Source organism: Vigna umbellata, chromosome 11 (assembly GCF_029865625.1).
Source record: "Vigna umbellata cultivar VRB3 chromosome 11, Vumbellata_1.0, whole genome shotgun sequence".
Classification (NCBI taxonomy): Eukaryota; Viridiplantae; Streptophyta; class Magnoliopsida; order Fabales; family Fabaceae; genus Vigna; species Vigna umbellata.
In genome coordinates this window covers 29,410,131-29,422,611 of record NC_142175.1, presented here as the reverse complement: position 1 = coordinate 29,422,611, position 12,481 = coordinate 29,410,131, and the positions used below count along the sequence as shown (strand labels likewise).

Sequence of the window (12,481 nt, the reverse complement as noted above, 5' to 3'; positions counted from 1 at the left end):
ATTTGGGTAATTAAATCCTGCGCCCCTTAATTGTTTTCTCGCACCCCATCAATGATGTGAAACTCCAATTATGTGAAAAAAAATGGAGATGCGGGGTATCGATCCCCGTACCTCTCGCATGCTAAGCGAGCGCTCTACCATCTGAGCTACATCCCCAACTTAAGAACCATTATCAAATAATAGTAGATACCTTGAAGCATTAATTAAGAAATCTAAAAAATTAATATGAAAAGTAAAAGGAAAAAAAACAATATCGGTATCATTTAAAAAATAAGTACATACCTAAATAACTTTTAGTTCATTCTTCCTTCCCAAAATATCCCTTATTAACATAATCATGAGTTAAACTATTCCATATCAAAGGAACATGTCTTTAATACATTTTGTGATCTATTTCTAATATGATTATGGTAATTGCTATTGATATTGAAAACAATCTTAAAATTACTTAAAACTGTGTTTACGTCAATGGATTATTTGAATGCTACCAAAACAGATAACAGATTCCATAGACTGAAGGAAGAGTTGTATTATTCTAATCAGAATAAAACGACAATTTAAACTGATGAAGATATTTTCTGAAATTCTTGACCTACCTCAAAAGGTAGCTCCAACCCACTGTTTTTTGGTCCATTAATTTTGTTTTCTTCTTCTTCCAAATTTATCCTTTTTGCAATCATATATAACACACACCAGTTATATATTTTTAATGGTTGAAATTGTTGATTAATTAAAAAAAAATTAAAAAAAAATCGGATGTAAGTATTATTATAAAGCCAAATTCCTTGCTTGCTGCTCTGTGAATCATAATTACTTAACTTCCTTTCATCTATCAGATAATAGAAAATTCTGATGTGAAACTGTATGAACAGATTGAAAAAGAAAAGCATCTCCATTCACCACTGTCAATTTTTACAACTTTCATGAACTTTGTTCTGAGGAAAGAACTTGTCCTATTTGATTAACCAATTACAGCATATATTTGTGCTATTATTCCTTTCTGCTACAAATTAGCACTGCATGTAACTGTTAAGGCTTTTGAGTGTGACAAAAGCCTGATTGGTTTTGGACAAGTTAAAGCCATCTGTTGTAGTTTAAATCCTCTTGTTGACGAAGAACTCCTTTTGCTAAATGGTTGATTTCTTCCCCTTTAACTATCTGAAGCCAACTTTGTTGTTGCACAAGATTCATGATTTCAACATCCCTGCACCCAACAAATCAAATTTCCTTCAGTCAGATGAGTATACAACAGTACTACTATTGAGTTAACACCTTTTCTCTATTCTTTAAGGTGAGGGATGATTCATGTAATCAAGTGCTGTTAATTTCATGATTTGAATTTAGTTATATGTTCTTAGAGATCGATTCATATCATTGAATTGATGATTCGGGTGTCAGCATAACTGAGATGTTAAAATCGATACTGATACTGATCTTGATGTCTAACATGATCTTATTTGGAGATTAAATTACAAGAGGGAGTTAGTACAAGGTTGGATAAGATTCTCTACCTTGGATGATGGGTTGGCCTTGGAATTCGTTGATAACGAGGCCCTTCATCATATCCTTCACAAATTATTTCTCCACTCTCATCTTCATAGCAAATTATGCCCTGAGATTTGTCCTCATAAATCTGTTTAGGAGAAAAATAGAGATCAATTAACACAAAACATCCTTAAACTCGGTCTAATTTCTGTTAAGTGTGTGATTCTTCAATTTGGATAAGAGTAAAAACCAAAAAGGCTAGCATGTAGATATAAGAGTATGTATAAAAGAAACATGACAAGGTATTAATTAACCTTGTTCTTGATGGATGCTGTGATTCTAAATGCTACTGGACCAACTGGTGCTTTTTTCTGTGGGACAGAGCAGTGTTTGGACTTCAAATCTTTGCTGGCATATTTCAGAAATGAACCATGTTTCTGAAGTGAGATTTGAGCTGAAGAATAGCTGTTAACTGCCATCAATTCTAATTCTTCAAGAAGAACATGAAGAAAAGGAGAAGATAAGATGAAGAAGAAGAAGAAGAAGAAGAAGAAAAGGAATAAAAGTATTGATGGATGGCTTATTGATATATAGTAATAGTACAATGATAACGTCACAAAATCATTTAGTTATTAATAGTGAGCATTGGTTTGGTGGGCTTTGCTCATATAATAATTTCAATTATTGATGGACCATGTCTTATCACGATGCAGTAATATATAATACATTACTAGATAAAAGTTTCTTCCTCAAAGTCTTCATTCAATAAAGTCACTTTACACACACATTTATTTCATATAAATAAATTTTGTAATGTCAACAAAATTATTTGTTGGTATTATATATGCATATATTGTGAGTACATGCAGTGTTTATTCAGTCTGTGTCTTACATTAATTAATATTATAACATTTAAGTGAGTTACAAAGTTATTTTTATATAATGTTTCATATAATGTTTAGAAACTACAGTGTTTTTCTGGTAAGGATCATTTAGCTGCAAAGATGGGAGTCTAAGACTGATAAGAAAGTAATAGATAGCAACCACATAATAGTTTATTCATAGCTTAGTTTATACTTAAACTAATGTGGCATTATATTTTGGTAATGAGGGAAAATGCAGTATTGTGCACTAAAGTCTGAAGTGGTTGGAAGAATGGAAGAAAAGAAGAGACTTAAATATTTGAGTTATCCACATGGCATGTGAAGTTTGGAAGGGAATTTGCAGACCATACGCAATGGTTAATGCATATTGCATTCCACTTTACATTAAATACTAATTCTGACGTGTGAGATAGTGATTGTATAGCTTACGTGCAAGAAATAAGGAATCAAGTTTTGTGAGATTCAATTGTCTATCACTAGAAAAGTAGTAGCAGAAAACAAAAGATTCCTTCCATAGGTTGAGTGTGCATTTCTCCTTTTTCAATCTCTTTTGTATTTGTGAAACACTGAACCATGTTATTGCTTCCCACCAGTCACAAAAAATTGGTTTCCCTTAACAAGGATAAATCATAAACCATGAACCCTTTCAAAGCCTTCAAATCACCTTAACTTTTTGTTGAATTTTTCGATCTCAAGTTCATCGAGTAATATCGTTATGGTCAATTATTATATATAATTAAGTCAATAATAAAATTCATAGGGGCAATCATAGAATTCATAACGACTTTATCTTTAAAAGATATTACGCTGACAAAAATCACAGATACCATTTTTTATGCGGATGTCTTAGTAACAAGGATCTTTCACAAAAAAGTTAGCTATATTTATAACTGTTTCTTTCATTGTAGAACATGAAATGTCTTAAATTTAAGACCTACCGTTTATAAAAAAACATCTCATCTGAACATGCACATATGACATAGTGGACATTTTAAAAATGAGTTATTGTATAAAGTCCTAAGTTTCAAGAATAAAAAGAAAACATTTCAATAACTATATATTCTTTTAAGCTATAAAAAAATTGAAGTGTAAATATAAAATTATGAATATGAGGGTTCTATTGAAACAAAACTAATAAAAATGTACTTATATATGCTTAAAAGTGATGTGACTCATTTAACGAAGAAAAAGAATCTTCGTAAGTTTTTTAGTAAGACTCTTGGTATTGAATATGTTTTTATGAATAGAATATTTCCTTTATGTGATTGGTAGATAAACTTCATTTTCAATGGTGATATTAATATGTTTTTCAATGAAGAGTACAAAAAGTATTCCCAATATTATCAAAAGGATGTAAATAACTTGTTAGAGTATTAACTTAAACTGTTTTATCCAATTATATATAACTACTTAATCAGAATCTGCATAATAAAATATCTTCTTAAAAAGTTTTTCAGCTTGCGAAATTTGATGGTATTAGTATTATGCTTTGTAAACGTTTACAAATCAGCACATGCAAAGGCAGACATAAATTCTGTCACTGTACATGTGTTTGGACTTTGGATGTTTTCTTATTAATGGTGTCAAATCCAATTTTCATGGAACTTCAACCTATTCAAAATCAGTTACTGAAAGTGTGTTTTCTGTTGTATGAGTTAACACTGAGAAATTTAATTTTAGAGCAGTTTTCATTTTGTAAAGTCAGTTTGCAAAAGAAATCCATTCATTTTTATGCAAACTTAGTTTCAAACAAAATATAAATGTGTGAGCATACTTTGTGACAGTAACCAAACTTTTAATATGAAAAATCATTTTTTGATGTGGAATAAAACAAAATTAAGCTAAAGGGTACTCTGATCTTGCACCATTTATCAAAAAATGTCACTGTGATCATAAGGGTAAAACTATCATGGTTTCAACTCTAGGGAATATTTTATCAGATGCATGATATCCTGATACACATATAAGAACAGTATCATGGCCATTGCATGTATGATACTGAAAACACCAAAATAGTTGCTCTCCTAGATCTCTCTATGGTGTCAGCGTAGCAAGATGTGAAAAGGACAACCATAGAGGGAAAAGGGAAATTACAAAGATGAGATGACGAATATTAAAATACAGAACATAGAGACACTTAAGAACATATCATCATCATCTGCAATGAAAACAACTCTTACTATTTTTGTTTCACAGGATAGACTACAGCACTAAAAGGACCTTCTCAAAACACTCATCTTCATTATATAAATTCAATTTTGCATCCCTTCATTTAAATATTTTCTTATTAATCTGTGTCCATAGGATACATCTTAATCAGATTTCAAAAATAATGCTCATAATGCTTTTGCCAGTTACTAAATTATTCAACTTTATATACTTCATTTGTTTCATGTGGACAAGAGTTTCAGAGCAGTATATAGACTAGATCTAGATGGGTGAAAGTGAAATGGAGAAATTGTACAAAATAAGTGAAATGAATCACAGAAATTGAAACAAAGACAGTTTGCAGATCCACTATAAATATCCACATCTAGATGTCTGTCTAAAGTAGCTGAATGATCACATTATGCAGGAACCTAAAAGAGAGGAGCTAGTTATAATAAGCAGTACACTATAAAGAAATCTCTAAGATAAAAGTTACCAGCTGCTGGCCAAGAGATTGTGGATTTTCAGGGTTGCAGAGTTGCAGTGAAGTATCTATTTTCATATAAAAGAGAAGTGAAAATGAAAGAGAAACAAAAGTGCAGTATGTCACATAACATAAGTAGGTTCTTATGCAAACTTAAAGGTTAGAGATTAACTAAAGATGGACTTTATCCCATCTCAACCTTTGGGGAAAAAAGATTTGCAGAAAAAAGAAACAGTACATCTCATACTTCTGGCATCATCTGATAAAGTAACTTCCTTAACCAAAAGAATAGGAAACAGTTCCTAATGGAAATGAAATTATTCACAAAGTAAAAATAAGTTGAAAATGCTAATACTAGCAACCAAGTCATGCAAGTGCAAATACACCATTTAGTTTGTGTCAACAATTACTGTATCTAATCCAAAGAATCAAGGGTAAAAACAATGATGACTAATCTTAAACAAAATCATATCATGAATTAGCAGCAAAAAAAATATACTTCAGAAGATACCAAGTTTGGTCTTGGGGGGAGAAACAGTAACCTCATAAAATGGTTGAATATGGGATTTTCCTTATATGAAATTTCGAAAAGAGCAATGTTGGGAATCGAGTCCATGTCTCACATTGAATAAAAGTGTGAAAGACCCATTAACTCATTGTTTTAAGGTTTTTGGTAGAGAGTGATGTTAATCACTTATGTGGTTAGACTCAGATATCATTGGTGTTTGTGTCTTTTCAGTGAACTTCCTTCTCGATAGACCCAACATTAGTATCAGAGCCGATGGTTCGTCTTGGTGACCGGTTCAGGTGTCATTGATGTTTCTGTCTTCCCGGTGAATCTACTCCTTGATAGAACCAAGAAGTCATTCATCGAAGACAACTTCACTTACGAATACAATGTCTCTATCTTGAAAAGCTATGAAGACAAGTTAAAATGAAAGTACTTATTCCAAAGTGCAGAGCAAAGTTAGTAAATTATATTACCTAGAATGTGAAAAACCAAGGTTTGAATTTTTCTAATAAAACAAAGTGTCCATATGTAAAGTACAAATGTGTCTCAAATAGAATTTTGTTTTTACAAAATTAAATGTGAGAAAGAAAAGTGAAGAGTTAAATTACATTACTGTGGCAAGGTGGCACTCTCTCCTTGTACAGCACACAGATTGCATGATATAGAACGAAAGAAAAATGAGAAATATAAATTGGTGACAGCATAAACAGTAAAAAGAAATAGAAAGTTGGATAATTCCTTGTTTCCAACAGAGAAAGAAGTAATAAAATGGACAAAAGCTGGTGAGACAGCAAAGCAAGGGAAAGAAAGCAGAAACCTTGGTTACAGGGAAGGATGAATGAGAGATAGAAAGCCGTTGAATTTGGAAAAGAGGGGACGCAAATGCTGACACTGAACAAGAGAATGGCTGAAAAGGTTTCTGCTATTACTGTACTTAATTTGCAACGGATTTTCCCTGCTTATTTTCACTTTCTTGAATCTTCTTTTACACCACCAGTCGTTATTTCTAGGATTTTTTAGAAAAAAATTATTCCTTTTTATAAGATCCTTTATAGTCGAACGATGCATTGATTATTTTGTAAGTATCTTAGATCAAATACTTGAAAGAAATCATAAAAAATTTCTATTGTTAATCTGATTAGATGCTGAAGTCTCTTTTTAACTATTTTAACTTTATGGACAATGCTAACTAATGTTCTAAGAGCACTGTTAAGGAAATTAAATTAGTACAAATTCCATATGTACTTTCATATTTCATGTTTGTCTTGTTATAAGTTATCTCAGAGTTACTACCAGATAACAAAATAGGCTCATTTAAAATTGAAACAATACATATTTAACGACTCATAAAAGTGTAAATATAGGTTAAAACGGGTGGACTTATCGAGGAGGAGGAGGGTTATTGGGAAGATACAATACCACTGAGATCTAAATTCAACTATATAAAATATTGATATCATTCTCTATTCAAAACCTTAAGACAATGAGTTAATAAATTTTTTTTATATAATGCTCTACTCTCTTATTTCTATTTAACATAAACTTATACTCGAACTTGAATTCTCGTTAACAAGAAGTGGTTGAGGTTACGAAAGAAGTCTCATATTTTTCATGAAAGTGTTTGAATATTCTTACCTCACTCTCACTCTTCACTCAATCTCTTTTTTAACAGCCAGAATGGAAAAGTATCATTGAAAGTCTATGTTAGTTGATATTTAAATGCAACTTTACCTTGATATTAAACAAAGGCGTCTGTTTTATTATTGTATACCCTAGAGAAGATGGTAGAACACTAGAAGTGAAATAATATATTAATTTGGCATGCAAACTATGCCTGTGAGAGAGACTAATAAAGCTTGGTTAACCCAAGAAGTAGGAACTAGACAACACTTAGATTTAGTCTAGTAAAAAAATGAGTGCAGTTAGTGTAATTAATATATTAGATGGTGGTAAAGTTAGGTATTGGTCATTCAGAAAAGGTAAGCCTTCAGTTCTTTTTGTATATGAAAATTCTTACTCTCTGATTTTGCCCTAGAATATAACAAGAATAAATGATTCTGAGTGGGAAAAACAGAGAAGCCTTGTACACAGTATCCTAGTGGGAAGGTAAAAAATAGGATCAAAATTCACAAACAAGAACCAACACCAGTAAAGTCCAAAGATTCCTGCCTTCATAAAGTAAAATGTTGAAGAAAAATTTCCAACTATTCTCGTAATACTCCATAAAAAACATTAAATGAATAGTGTTTTTAAATATACCATTGTAAGCATAAAAATATACATTAAGTTCTTTCTTTACCTGGGAGAATTTTGTTTTTTACCACGCATCCTGTTAAGAAAATTAACTCTTTTTAGTAGCAGTGTTTTTCAACACAAAATGTAAATCTAAAGCCTTTTTAAGAATTTGAGACGCAACTTGTGAAGAAATTACCATTACAGAATGTACATAAATACTCTGGACAACAAACAGAAAAAGAGCAAACACATTGAGGTTTTGTCATACATATATATATATATATACCCCTCTGTTTATTTGAACTGTGTTTGAGGAAATTATATTAGAAAAAACATGGAAGGAAGAGTTTGTAAAATCTCATGAAATCTAGTTTGAATGTAGTTTACCGTGGAAAAATCTGTGGTAGGGTGATTGATGTGACATATGGAGGAAAACATAATATAATTATTTATAACATGCTATTTTGTTTGCATTTTTGTTGGGTTTTTTCACTTGATGCCCTTTCTTAAATGATTTCTTTTGCAAACCTAACGAAAGATCCATCTTTGGTTGATGGTGTACTCTCTTTCTCTCGTGTTCATCCCTTCCATCTCCTGCAGATAGAAAAGACTAAGGAGGGTCCGTGAGGTGAGACACTCACACACACAGTGGCAAGGAAACAGGTCTGTGTTTTTGGCTCCTTGCATGTGAGTCAAGTCATTAGTGTACTTACCATAGACCCCGGTTCCAACCAAGTCATACATACTTTTTCCTTCTTCAGTATGCTGTTCTGTTCCACTGCCTCCGCGGTCACTTTCCCCTGACCCACACACTGTTCAACACGCATCACATGAAACTAATGCAAAATTTGCAAGTAACGGAACCACACTAGAGACACTGCATTCCCATTTCTCTCACATCACCGACCCCAGCAGGTTCAATTTCACTGTGCCATGCCATGGACCTCCCCAACCATAAATTCTTCCAATCTCCATCTGCATTGGCAGTGACAGTGGCACCACATGGGGTAAATATACTGCTACGCTTACTAATGTTCTTTCTTTGAAGGCTTTTCTCACTCGTTTTTGTGATGCAGGAAGCACTCACTGAGAGCAACGTGAACATGTATGGGAAAAACAATGATAACCCTTTTGCGGATGACTTCCCTGATCCACTTTGCAAGCTCAACCTGAAGGAAACCTCTGAGTTTGTCAAGTCTTTGCCTGTGCCGAACGGCAGAGCCGAAAGCAGAGGCCACTCTGTTTCACAACAGAGGAGACTGTTAGAGGCTCCCTCCACTCCTGGGAGACCAGTTTTCACCTTCAGCTCTGGCCTTCCAAGAAAGAGCTTCCCTTCCAAGTGGGATGATGCAGAGAAATGGCTTATGAGCACTTCTTGCCATGACTCACCTGCTCACAACAACACTAACAACAACACTCTCAAGGTTTCAGTCTCGGACTCCTCAAAGGTTGCAACCAGACAACAATGTGAAGATGTTGGCTTTAAGCAGCAAACGGAAAATTTCTCGGAGAAATCAAGGGTCACCGAAGAAAGGGTGTCCAAAGCTGTCCCCAACTTCCACTGGTCTCCTTCGTTGGACCACCAGCATAACACCCTCAGTGCTTTCCATGGTGTTAAAGACATTGTACTCAAAGGTGGGATATCACAGTCTTAACTTCAAAATTTGACTTTATCCCTCCTTTTTTCCTTCCTTTATTTCTTTTCCTATCTACCCTTTTAACCATCGTTATCATCCTCTTTGTTTTCCCTTTTGTCTTTATTATATTCTTTATTTCCATAGACTTTAAACTGTGGGTAGGTTGAATAAAAAAAATTTCAGGTTCAGATTTCCTTTTAGTCTGAAACTGTTGTTTTGAGCACGATGGTAGCCTGTGTTGACACTGTTGCAACTTCTAACATAGCCTAAACTCATATGTCTCGTCTATTGAATTAAAAGATGAGTACTAAAAATCATGAGTGAAACTAACAAAATTGTGCTCTTCAATATATTTTTCCAATTGTTGGAATTCAGGAGAGTGTGTTAAATGTATTTGTAATTGAATGGACCATAATATGAATAATACACTGTACGAATTTACTAGCATGACAAGTTGCTGACATGCAATGAATTGCAATGCAGATAAGTTCACAGACAGCATAGAGCCTATTTTGCCAAATTTGAGATATTTAGAGCCAGCAAAGGAAGGGTTCTTGTTTAGGAACCAAGTTGGTGGGGCAATGCAAGATGCTTGCACAGAAGTGGTTCAACATAGAGACATTGGCACTGAGATGACTCCTCTGGGAAGTTCCACAACTTCAAGATGCCACACCCCAGTTAAGATTTCATCGCCTCCTCGTCACAACACTCCTGCAAGTAGATCAGGACCATTGGCCTTGGCTAGCACTGCCTGCACTCTTGATGTCATTCAGCTGGAGGAGTGCCATTTTTCTAAACTGCAACTAGGATCACAGTATGACATAGTCACTTCAAATTGGAGCTCAAGTGAAGAGGAAGAAAAGGAAATATCAAAAAGTTTGAGGCACAATGGGAGCCACAAAGCTGATTCCGACTGCATAGCTGCTTCATGGGAAGAAGAGGAGAAGACCAAGTGCTGTTTAAGGTAACACACACAACCTTTCAGCATATTGTATCTCTAACACATTCTTTCTAAACCATTTCCCAAAAATTATGAACAAGTTAATTGAATATTGAAGTGAATAAGTAAATTTTGTGATTTCTAATAAATTTGTTAATATTTTCTTTATGCTGTTTACATCTGATAATATGTGTGTGTAGGTATCAGAGAGAAGAAGCAAAAATCCAAGCTTGGGTAAACCTCCAAAGTGCTAAAGCAGAGGCCAGGTCAAGAAAGCTTGAGGTATTTCATTGTCATTCATAGACTATATTTTGTGTAACAAATTTGTACAATTTCTTGCACAAGAAAAGAAATAGACAGAAAAGAGGAATGTGATATAAAATTGGAGGTATAATAAAAGAGGATGAATAGAAAAAAATACTATAAAAAGTGCTTAATCAATGAATAACTAGTATCAAAATGCTATTCTAAGCCATAGATGTACGATCATAATATAACTAGTATGAAAAAGCTATCTTAAGTCATAGGTGTAATAGCCGTAATTGTTGAATGCTAAAACAAATGAGTTTAGTTCAACTCCTCCTAAATTAATTATTAGTAGTACAAGTTAAACTCCAATCTCGAGATAAAGTCCAATTAAACTTTTTAGGGTTGATCTTAATCATATTTTGTCTGCATATAAACTGAACAAAATCTGATTTTAGCTTTATAAAGGTATTTTCAGTATTTAGTTTTTCAAACTTTTAAACCAAAGCATTTAGTTCTGTGTTTTTATATGATATTTGTTAATTGTTTGTGTTTAAAGGTTATTATGTGGCACCTGCTGTCTGGCATCATGTCATGTGAGACTCTCAATTTTTTAATTAAAAATAGATGTTATTTATTTGTCCTAAATGGAATGTTAGAGATTAAACATCATTTCATTTCTTGGAGGGATAACAATGAAAAATACACTCAAATTTCCATCTAATTTTGTAATGCTATAACATGCAGTTTCCTAGCTGGTTACCCTGTCCTGGTACTTTTAGCATTGAAATTTGAAAAATGATAGGAATTTGAAAGTACAAGAGAATCCATTACTGAAACTTTTCACTTTTGGAAGCAGTTTGAACCTTTTTGCAAGAGCAGATTCCTGTGAAAACTCACATGGTGTAGTAGTCTATGTTGTCCTCAAAACACACACAACCAACTATGAATAAACTTTAAAGTTTTATCATACATTACCTGTTTCAAACTTTTGACCACAATTCAATGTTTTGCCTTTGGTGGGCATGTTGGTGATCTATTCCTCGAGCCACCCCCAACTCATGGGATACCATCATTATATTAATGCTTTCTTGACCAGTCCACTCTGCAATTCTCACTCTTTCCTCAAACACATTTTCATCTTAAATGAAAACCAAAAAATGAAACCTTGAAGTAGCAATGTTGAGAAGATTTACTTTTTTAGTGATTTTGGTACAAAATATATATTAATCTTTCAGAGTTTTGTTTATCTATAATATTTTAATCTATTTTTTTGTTTAAAAAAGCAGTCTTTGGTTAAGAACTTGGACAGCTGGACAATGGATTGTAGTGGGTAGGGAGGGAATCAATCTACTGTTCTATGTTGTGTAGACCATAATAATAAAACCAAATTCCAAAGTTGAAAAGTTCTAGGCATGTTGTCCTTTTCAGCTTCTATTATTATAGTAATTGATTCTAAGTTCACACGCATTGAAAACATGAACATGGTTAAATGTAGCACTGTTACAGATTACCAAGCTAGTTTTGAGCTTCAGAATCATGTCATTGAAACTAAGCATGTTTTTTCTTTTTCATTATTGAAAATGTTGGTTAGGTGAAAATACAGAAGATGAGATCAAACCTTGAAGAGAAGTTGATGAAGAGGATGTCAGTGGTTCACAGGAAAGCTGAGGAGTGGAGAGCAGAAGCCAGACAGCAACACTTGGAGCAAATACAGAAAGCCACAGAGCAAGCTCAGAAGATAATTCATAAACATAACTCACATTTTTCAAAGCCAAGTTCATGTGGTTGCTTCCCTTGCAATAACAACCATCATTGAACAACATAGTCTTGTTATTAGGCTGTCTAAAGAGACTTGTTAAGGATGAAAATATTTAATAAAAGCAAATTTCATTATTTGAAATTTTAAAA

General features: G+C 33.2%; 2 protein-coding genes and 1 non-coding gene across 5 annotated transcripts; 1 reads left to right on the top strand and 2 right to left on the bottom strand.

Annotated features, from left to right (window-relative positions):
• Positions 1-83: 83 nt before the first annotated feature.
• Positions 84-156, bottom strand: TRNAA-AGC (transfer RNA alanine (anticodon AGC)). Its single transcript has one exon. It is a non-coding gene; the product is annotated as a tRNA-Ala (tRNA).
• A 717-nt stretch (positions 157-873) lies between these two features.
• On the bottom strand, positions 874-2,198 carry LOC124846945 (uncharacterized). The gene is made up of 3 exons (XM_047324318.2): positions 1,800-2,198; positions 1,512-1,633; positions 874-1,204 (listed from the first exon to the last, which is right to left on the bottom strand). The coding sequence occupies exons 1-3, from the start codon at positions 1,962-1,964 to the stop codon at positions 1,075-1,077; spliced, it is 417 nt and encodes a 138-aa protein (XP_047180274.1). The 5' UTR covers positions 1,965-2,198; the 3' UTR covers positions 874-1,074.
• Positions 2,199-6,314: 4,116 nt separating this feature from the next.
• LOC124846952 (uncharacterized) lies at positions 6,315-12,481 on the top strand. 3 transcript variants are annotated; one of them, XM_088101588.1, is made up of 6 exons: positions 6,315-6,427; positions 8,348-8,754; positions 8,824-9,382; positions 9,868-10,348; positions 10,525-10,606; positions 12,165-12,481. In XM_088101588.1, exons 2-6 carry the CDS (start codon positions 8,686-8,688, stop codon positions 12,387-12,389), a joined length of 1,416 nt encoding a protein of 471 aa, XP_087957714.1. In that variant the 5' UTR covers positions 6,315-6,427; positions 8,348-8,685; the 3' UTR covers positions 12,390-12,481. The 3 variants fall into 3 exon arrangements, with proteins under 3 accessions (XP_087957714.1, XP_087957715.1, XP_047180281.1); XM_088101589.1 differs by lacking the exons at positions 6,315-6,427; positions 12,165-12,481 and adding an exon at positions 11,130-12,148 and having other exon boundaries at positions 8,171-8,754; XM_047324325.2 differs by lacking the exon at positions 6,315-6,427 and having other exon boundaries at positions 8,188-8,754.